Source organism: Lactuca virosa, chromosome 7, assembly GCF_052849685.1.
Source record: "Lactuca virosa cultivar CGN04683 chromosome 7, Lactuca_virosa_CGN04683_v6, whole genome shotgun sequence".
NCBI classification, from domain to species: domain Eukaryota; kingdom Viridiplantae; phylum Streptophyta; class Magnoliopsida; order Asterales; family Asteraceae; genus Lactuca; species Lactuca virosa.
Genome location: NC_136432.1, coordinates 135,030,538 through 135,040,348, shown reverse-complemented (window position 1 = coordinate 135,040,348; position 9,811 = coordinate 135,030,538). Strand labels below are relative to the sequence as shown.

Sequence of the window (9,811 nt, the reverse complement as noted above, 5' to 3'; positions counted from 1 at the left end):
CACTACAATGAGGATATCATGAATTTCGAAACCCTACTATTTTTCTGTACCCTTTTAACTTGTCCATCCCTTTGTAGATCTGAAAACATAAACCACAGCCGCTATGTCATCCACAACATCATCACCTGCCGAGGCCTGAAATCTCCAACATTTGTAATTTCAGGGGAAGAAGGTTGACTTTGTGTCTGCAAGTTCTTGTGTAACATAAGTGTTACATCTCTCCTAGAACATTAGTCCACACATCAACCTTTGTAGTTTGGAAAACGATGATCAAATACAATTAAGAAATTTCTTATCTACTTCGTATCTCCAGCTTCATGAAATTAGGGTCGACCTAGAAATGATAAACGACTAATGAAGATCTAACAACCATGTGCATGATTTTTAGTGTTCGACTCCTACCTTTTCTGCCTGATGCCATTGGTTTGTAACAAATGTGGATTAGAATCAACTTCAAGAGATGGAAGCATACGTAATTTATACAACTGGTTTATTTTGGTGAATCGTGAATTAAGCTAATATAAAGATAATGGGCACCTCATTAGAGCATGCGTTCATTAGATGAAGCTTCAGCTTTAAATTGGTAAGAAAGAGTGTCCGGATGTTAATAATACTATATACCTACAAAATAATGTCACACATTTGAAGGTTAATAGAAAATAGAACACTGGCCCATGAAAGCAGATAGTAGACGAGTGTGAGGTCAAGTCTTCACACTTTTTAATATTTGCAGCATCGTACAGTTTACTTTCTTATATTTATTTACATAAGAATAATTGTATTTTTTTTTATTTACATGAACAATTGTATTTGATATTTCAGAGTCAACCCGATATGATTTCATTTCGATAGCATTGATACAAGACTTGCGAGATATCTTCAATTGACAGATTTTTGTCACGAGTTGGTTGAAGACACTTTGAAACAAGTTGAGCCAACTCGAATGCTCCCTTTGGAAGATGATTATTATGCTGAAGTTGTGGGTCCATAATTGTTCCCAAATTTACCTTATTTGTTAGCAATGGAGTAGCCCATTCCATCAAATTTTTCTGTTCGAGGGGTATCCTTTCATCATACTCCTTCATCCCAATTAGCATTTTCAGCAGTACCACTCCAAAAGCATAGATCTCACTCTACACTCCAGATTCTGCTAAAGAGGTTTTGGAAGATGATTATAAATAACACCCTTGTTTTTGGAAATACTTATAAAGGTACTGTTTTCGAAAGGAAAAAAAAAACTGCCCCTTGTTTTCAGAAAAATGAATGTATATATATATAACATATTCATATAAAATGGTGTTACAAGTCAAACTCTTATAAGGGGATTAGTTAAGATCCTTGTACTATAAAAGGACGTAAGAAACTGCAGGGAACTCTAAAGGAATGTTTGTGTTAGAAAAATGTTATAAATTTTATTTAAAATGAAAGGGAAAACTGCAATAAAGTCCTTACATATTGGTCTTATAATCGATGTAGTCCTTATATCTTTTTTTTATTCAATTAAGTCCCAAAAACCGGTAATCCTATTCATTTTAACCCTTTTACCCGGTCAACAGGTCATCCAACTTTAATAACTTACATTTTTGGCCAAATTTTCAAAATTTATTACAAACTTGGTCCATAATTTATACTTTTGGCCCGTGTTTTAAATTTTATTACAAATTTGGTCAAAAATTACCCTTTTGGCCCAAATTTTAGAATTTTGTTATGAATTCATCCTAACTTTAGTTGTTTTTACAATTTTTTTTCTCAAAATTTTGTTTCAAATATGTTTTGTCTTTATAAAATCATATTTATAGAAAAAAAAAACATATTTTTCACATAAAAAATCTTATATTTTCTATATAAAAATTTTTATTTAAAAAAAAAACTTTTTTGTATACGTAATATCTATTTATAAAAATAGGTATTTATTAAGTACATAAATACACAAATCCGTTTTTATAAAAAAAATGTATACAAACATCTATTTTACAAAAAAATATATACAAACACCTATTTTATTATAAATACATTTGTTCGCAAACACATATTTATAAAAAAATGTAAAAAACAACACATATTTCATAGTAAATATATACGTTTCTTTTGTAAAAACATATTTATATGCACCCAAATAGGTGTTGTTTAACATTTTTTTTTATAAATATGTGTTTGCATACAAATGCATTTATAATAAAATAGGTGTTTGTATACATTTATTTTTTGTAAAATACATGTTTGTATATATTTATGTACTTAATAAATACCTATTTTTATAAACATGTATTTCGTATACAAAAACGTTTTTTAAAAAAAGCTTTTATATAGAAAATATAAGATTTTTTATGTGAAAATATGTTTTTATTTGTATAAATATGATTTTATAAAGAAAAAACATATTCGAAACAAAATTTTGTGAAAAAAAGTTGTAAAAACAACTAAAGTTAGGATGAATTCATAACAAAATTCTAAAATTTGGGCCAAAAGGGTAAATTTTGGACCAAATTTTTAATAAAATTTAAAATCTGGGAAAAAAGTGTAAATTTTAGACAAAATTTGTAATAAAGTTTGAAATCAGGGCCAAAAAATGTAATTTTAAAAAGTTGGATGACCTGTTGACCGGGTAAAAGGGTAAAAATGTTAAATTGAATACGATTTTCAGTTTTTGGCACTTAATTGAATAAAAAAAGATATAAAGACTATATCGATTATGAGGCAAATATGTAAAGATTTTATTTTTTAGTTTTCCCAAAATGAAAAAGATGAAAGTAAGTAAGCAAGTTTAATCATTGCAACCCTTGCAACCTAACCATTATATATATATATATATATATATATATATATATATATATATATATATATATATATATATATATATATATATATATATATAGAGAGAGAGAGAGAGAGAGAGAGACAGAGAGAGAGGTGGGGTCCACCTCTACGGTATTGAAAAAAAAAGCATAAAGAATAGTTCAATGGCGTATCAATATTTCTCCAGATATATTGAGAATGTACAAAAAATTTCATTTTTACAAAAGAACATACCATCTCCACGCACAGGTCCAAAAAGACCATCCAATTTGTCTCTTTCGAAAGTAGAGCAGCCAGGTGGGGCAAGTAAATTGTCTATTTCATAATCGCAAAGCCGAGCATTAAAATCCTGAAAATAAGCAAGAAAAGAAAAACTAAAAATTATATTACTTTTTCCATGCAAAATGCAAGCAAGTCAAAGGCAGTCTACATTACCCTGTCCACCAATATAAGATTGCCCTCAAAATTGTTATACGCTGGACGATTCCTCTGATGGAAGAAAGACAGGCCTTGAGCTGCTCCTTGTGCTATTTTCAATCGTGCAGCCCAAGAAAGTGGAGTTGTATTTGGTGCTGCTTCAAAATAGTTAACAAGTCTTGATTCATTAACATGTATCCAATCTCTAAGATGGAAATCCAAAGAGTTCTATAGAAGTAAAAAATAGAAGATATGCTTACAGCTTACCTTTGAATAGATGATCATCTAAACGTATCGCTGGAATGAGCTCGTATACCCAAAACATAGTTACATTAGCCAAGCAATATCCCAAGAGTCTGGTAATATTGGGATGACAAAATTCTAATAGTTTCAAGTCCAACTGCACAGCCAAATTGCCAATGTAGTTCAGTGCCTTAATATATAAGCTAGAAAAGATCACAAAGCATGAAAAATACAAGGTGTATTAACTTTGCTATCCAAAATAAGTCCCATGTCATCATTTTACATATTGAAAGTACCTTCCAGGTTAGAATCTCCTCCTTCCTAACATATATTGCCAAACCAACACCAGATTCTGTAGGACCATATGACTTTTCATCAACCCAACCTTTGTAAATGGATCCATTAGAAGTTGGAGAACGCTCCATGTCTTTGAAATCATTTGTTATACTTACCAACTCATCGTATGTGAATGTTCTGATATTTCATGTTGTAGATTTCTGGATATGGTGAGCACTATAATCAGATTTGCTAACGAATTTACCATCCTGCTTCACAGATTTGCATCAAAATCTGAAATTTTAGCAGCAAAGTTTGCATCCAACAAAATATTGGACGTCTTCACATCGCGATGTATAACTCCATTTTGTGTTGATGTACCTGTGTGAAGGTAGTCTAATCCCCGAGCTGCACCTACGCATATCTTGAGTCGTTGTAACCAAGATAATGTGGAATCAGCTTTGCAAAGATGATCTTTAAGTGTCCCATTGGGCATTAACTCATAAGCTATGAGCATCTCATTTCCTTTTTTGCAATAACCAACCAGAGATACAAGATTACCATGCCGCAGCTTAGAAAGAACCTTAACTTCTGCCTCAAATTCATGGGCCCCTTGGGTGGACATGGAGTGCAACCTTTTAACTGCAACTTCTCTTACTAACCCTATCTTGATGGGACATTTATAAACATTGCCCAATTACTAAAGTCTCGTCAAAGTTGTTGGTTGCCAATTGAATCTCGGCAAGAGTAAACTGTTGACATGTCTGCTCTCCCAGTAGGAGTGAGGAGTTGGTATTCGTGATAGGTACATCTGACATTCTCGGGCACCGGGCCTGGGCCTTTGATTCTACACGATACCACTTCTATCTGAAACAGAGCTCCGGATTTGCGGGTGAACAACTGATAGTTTTGTGTGGTTTTTGTGCGGTTAGTTACGCCTAATTTTTGCACTAGAATCAGAAAACATAGACTTCAAATTCCAATCCCAACTACCAATTTTGAGAATCCTGTGTTTCTAAATTGTCGAAGAAAGGATTAAAGGTAGGTTTTTTTGTCTTCTTGCAATGTTCATGTTGAGAGTAGAGACAACTAGGAGAAAAAAAAAAGGAGAGGATTACGAGGTGAGTGAAAAATGTTCCAAAACCTGGTTGAACTTGACGGAACCCCAACTCGATACCTCATGATTCCAGGCCGCTTGTTGACTTTCTGTTCATATGTTTCCCCCGTCCAAAAAATTGGTCGCCAGATGGATTCATCCGGGTGTCGGCATTGCGCTCAGTAGTTTTAATAGAATTCTAGAGTAAATTACGAAGGACTCCATCTATTCATATCTTGATAATTGAATATGGGCAAGATTAAACCGTTGACATGTCTGCTCTCCCAGTACAAGTGAGGAGTTGGTATCGTTGATATCAGGCACGGAGCCTTTGATTCTTCACGATACCACTTCTATCCAAAACAGAGTTCCGGACTTGCAGCAATTCCAATTCCAATCCCAACCACCAGTTTAAATAACCTTGTTTTATAACTCGGTGCTTCTAAATTGGTGTTTAACAATCCCTAATTTAGTCAACGGTTGAGAGAAGGAATGAGGATCTGAGGAGTTTAGAGGATTTCTAGGCGAGTTAATCACGTTCATATTTTTTCCGTCTCATCCAAAAATTTAGTCAACGGATGGTTTCATCAATTTAGTCAATGGATGGTTTCATCCAGGATGCCTTGAGCACTCCTAGTGGTTTGAACCCAACCCACTTATTTTGGTTTTTGGGTTTTAGATCGGTTCATCGGTTATGGGTTCAACCTATGGGTTCACGGATTTTGGGTTTAAACGTATTTTCTAGGAAATATAAATAAACTAACAAATTAATTCATATTTTTTACAGCCATTTAAAATAACTAAAAACATCAAAGTTAATTACATAGTTAAAACAAATATTAAAAGTATCAAGTTTTGATGTTCATAACGAAAACGTGAAAATCAAAGTAACATAGAAATAGTTAATTGCAACTAAAAGTCCAAAACATTAAAACAACATCAAGAGTCAAAACACCAATCTTCAATCTTCATCCTTCCAATCGCTTCAACATTTCTCAATTCATCTACAAACAAAAAATGATTAGTATTGAGTTATAAAGTTGTAATTATGCAAAAGTACTTACCAACTTCTATTCCTGCCAACTTTTCTTGCAATTCTTCCACATGTGCATCCGTCATGTTTTTAAATTAAATATCAATTGGGGTGGAACATATCCAATCATTGGTGCAAATCAAAGCTTTCGAGGTTGCATCCGTAAGGGAGCTTCTAGTTGCATTAACCACCCTCTGTCAACACTAAATGTCGACTCTAATGCAGGGATACAGATAGACATTCCTAAAACATGTCTCGCAACTTAAGAATGTACACGAAACTATAGAGAATTTAGTTTCATCCAACTTAACATAAAAATCCTCTACCCTCTTTTCCATTTCACCCCACAAATAAACTCCAACCTCTGTTTATTAACCCCTTGCCCATGTTTTTCCATAAATCTTGCAAAACTGGCTTAAATTCAGGCATGTGCATACCTTGAATTTTGTGCAGTATGTGACATCCCCATTTTCACGACCAGAAAAGACCGATTTATTTATGCTTTATTTGAAAATTAGAGTAACCTTTTAAAGAAATGTGTTGCGGAATTTGTTCCCAAAAGAAAAATATGATAAAGATTTATCAAACAACTTCCGAAGAAATGTATTTCATTATATTAAAACCTCAGGATGTCATGTTCGATACAGATCAAAAGTATAAACAGAACAACATTAGTCTTACAACATTTATTTATATCTATTGGCCTATAACCCATAATCCCTCATCAAGTCATCAATTATGCTCTTGTGCCACTACCTGTAATACAAGAAACTGAGTGGGTCAGGCTTGGGAGCTTGGTGAGCACCTAGGGTTTTCAACCCACAATAAATAGTTTATTAGTTTCATCATATCAATCAACCCGATTACCCGTTCCTGTTATCCTCACTTTACGTCCCTAAAACATCTATCATAAGGGACCTATGCTAAGGATTTTCATCAGGATGGACAATACTGCTAAGGGGATTCCTCAATAATAATTGTCTGTAAGGCGACCATGAGGGGGATTGAGTACACCGGTGAACACAACATTCACAAACACCTACAGGTTGCGAGCCTGCTAGCATTCCACTAGACTGTCTAGAATAGTCTGTGGTCGTCATCTATAATCCGCTAGATTACTGGATCATCGTCAACAACGAGGTCTCTCATCATTTTATCACATATCGTCTATTTCATCTACGCATGTTTTACCCCCAACATTTTTGTAGATATAAAATACATATACAGTTTAAATCATTTAATACATGTATAAAAACGTTCATCCATCATAGATATCAAGTAAACAAATAATATGTACACATAGCACGTAATTTATATAAACTACTTCATATCTATGTGTAATATGAAAGTAACTATGCACTTACCTGTTAAGGTGGTGATTCTGAACTCAGACAGCGCTTCGATTCTTAAAAATAATTTCCTTTGACAAAACCTAGTATCATTACCACTAGATTTTAGTCTAATGTTCATCGTAACTAATTAATAGTCTTAGTATTATTATAATTATATAATGTTGGGTATTAGATGTTGCGTCATTGGTCTCTTTGTATAGTCTGTTTTGTTAACGAGTTGGGCCTGTCCACTTGTCTTTATTTCTAGGGTTAGAGTATTTAAGATGCATCCATGCATCGTATTTTGTACGCTTTTGATTATCTCTCTGTAACCCTAATCACGCCTCTACAGTAGCAATTATTTATAGAGTTCTTCTGAGGCGTGACACTTAATCATTCGACATTCTTGAATCTTTGTTGTATTCTTGTTTTAATTGTTCTGAATCAAATCGATCTTGAAGGATTTTAATCCTAACAATTGGTATCAGAGCAGGAGACTGTGTAATCTATACGCATCTCTTCTGTTAACAAGGTTTTAGGGTTTCCGTTAATATAGGATCTTGTTTTGTCGTCTTCATTATCATTCTGACGACACAAAGTGATCTTGATATTACCCTATAAACTATCTTAGTTTACACGTCTGATTCTCTACAGCTATCAAAGAAAACATCATCATGCAACACGACGATTCTCACATCAACTCCATTAATATTTCAAGCAGTATAGGATCAACAACAAGGATCTCGATTCTCTTCCCTCATGAATATGAAGTTTGGGCGCTTTATTTCGAAGATTATGTTCTTGGATCAGATGATAATGAGTATTTGATTTGGGAAGCTATTACTCTATGTCCTTTTGTTCACACTTAAACCAAAAGAACTATCAAAACTCAAAATGAATATAACCAGATGCTCCTCGATGTGAAAGATGTTCCTCAGGACGAGAAAGAGAAACTCATCAGCAACGTTAAACCAATGAGGATCATTAGATTCGCTTTGCAGTCTGATACTTTTCGTTTAGTCAGTTCATGTGATACTGCAAAAGCAATATGGGATAGGCTCAAGGAACTTTACTCTACTGATGCAGATCTAGAGCACTCTACCCAAACACTCCTGCTTTCAGAGTTTGGTGATTTTGCATAGAAGCCAGAAGAAAATATGAGCCAAACATTCAATCGCTACAATCATCTTCTTAGCAAGATGGTGAAGCATGGTATTGGACATGAGGTGATCGAACAAAAGGTTACTCTCATGAATGGGCTTAGATCTGAGTGGATGGCAGTGGTTTCTACCGTCAAAGCTCACGAGCAGTTCAAAACTTACACTTTAGCAAAGCTTGTTGGGATTCTTAAGGTACATGAAAGTGAAGTGTCGAAAGAAGCGAAAGTTGTTTCAGGTATGGAGTCTTTAGCTCTTGTTGCGAAGGGCAAGACAGTTATACAGGAAGAATCTAAGTCTGATCTTTCTGAATGTGATCTTACGAATGAGGAATATGATTTAATGGTATCTAATCCCAAGCGGTTCGCAAGGAAAATTTTCCATCAAACAAAAACCGAAACTGGCAGGGCAGCTACAGTTCGGAAAAGGTGAAAGAGGAGAACAAAAGTGCTTCTCAAAAGGAGGAAGACAAGAAGGAGAAAAAGCTCATGGGTGACTCCGACTATGACTGCAACTATTGTCATGGCAAAAATCATTTGGCCAAGGAGTTCATGCTGAGAAGAGTAAATGAGAAGAAAGATGGAGAGGATGATGAGACTTACCACATGCGAAAGTTAGAGGAAATCAAGAAGAAGAAGACTGCTGATAACTTTATGCCTGCTTTGATCGTGCAGGAAAATGTAGCAAAAAACGAGTTTGGAGGAGTTGAAATCTGGTCAACTGTCTCGGAAGATGACAAGGTTCGCAAGCCCACACATGGCAGGGCGTTTGTTGCGAAAGAGGAGAGTTCGCAGTTTGTAGGAAGGTGTTTGATGGTAACAAGTGATGGGTCACAGATGCAGGAGTTTGCTACTAGGAGTGGAAGAAGAGATGATAGTTGTTTCACTGCAAGACCAGTTCCTGAACAAATCAACGAATGTGAACAGCTGATCAACAAGGTAAATCTAATTCTTGATTCTTTCAATATACCTGTGTCTAGATACGAAACTGAATTAAACGACCTAAATTCACTTTTTCAAACATTAGTGACAGTTTAAAAAGAACTCGTTTGTCAAACTGTAACCTAAGTGATCAAATCAGCAGGGTTTCGTCGAAAAGCGATGAGAGGCGAATGTGGATTGAGAAGATTGAGTCGGATTTCTCTAAGTCTAGGGATCAATTAATTTACTTGCAACGAGACAATTTGATGCTTTTAAAACAACGTAATATTTTTTGTTTGATTGGTAAAAGGCTTTACTTTAACATTACCCAGTTGCACCTTGATTGTGACATTGGTGAGAAAATTCACAAGATGATCTTACCATTTCCCGAATTAATGGAAGATGAAATTGATGCCGACTGTTATAAATGTGATACCATCATCTCATCTGACGAGACTTCTGATGTTTACAGGGTAGGACTAGAACGAATTGAATCATTCATTAAGTAAAGAACACATAAACATGTTAAAACAACTTTTGGA

At 34.5% G+C, this 9,811-nt stretch overlaps 1 protein-coding gene and 1 pseudogene across 5 annotated transcripts; both read right to left on the bottom strand.

Moving 5' to 3' along the window:
- Positions 1-653: 653 nt before the first annotated feature.
- LOC145123247 (receptor-like cytoplasmic kinase 176) lies at positions 654-5,337 on the bottom strand. Of its 5 annotated transcripts, none has more exons than XM_079058465.1 (5): positions 3,753-5,336; positions 3,481-3,613; positions 3,232-3,371; positions 3,031-3,145; positions 654-1,150 (listed from the first exon to the last, which is right to left on the bottom strand). In XM_079058465.1, the coding sequence occupies exons 1-5, from the start codon at positions 3,879-3,881 to the stop codon at positions 1,134-1,136; spliced, it is 534 nt and encodes a 177-aa protein (XP_078914591.1). In that variant the 5' UTR covers positions 3,882-5,336; the 3' UTR covers positions 654-1,133. The 5 variants fall into 5 exon arrangements, with proteins under 5 accessions (XP_078914591.1, XP_078914592.1, XP_078914588.1 ...); XM_079058466.1 differs by having other exon boundaries at positions 654-1,147; positions 3,753-5,335; XM_079058462.1 differs by lacking the exon at positions 654-1,150 and having other exon boundaries at positions 2,932-3,145; positions 3,753-4,001; positions 4,114-5,337.
- Positions 4,007-4,357, bottom strand: LOC145127169 (putative receptor-like protein kinase At5g39000 pseudogene; annotated as a pseudogene).
- Positions 5,338-9,811: the final 4,474 nt, after the last annotated feature.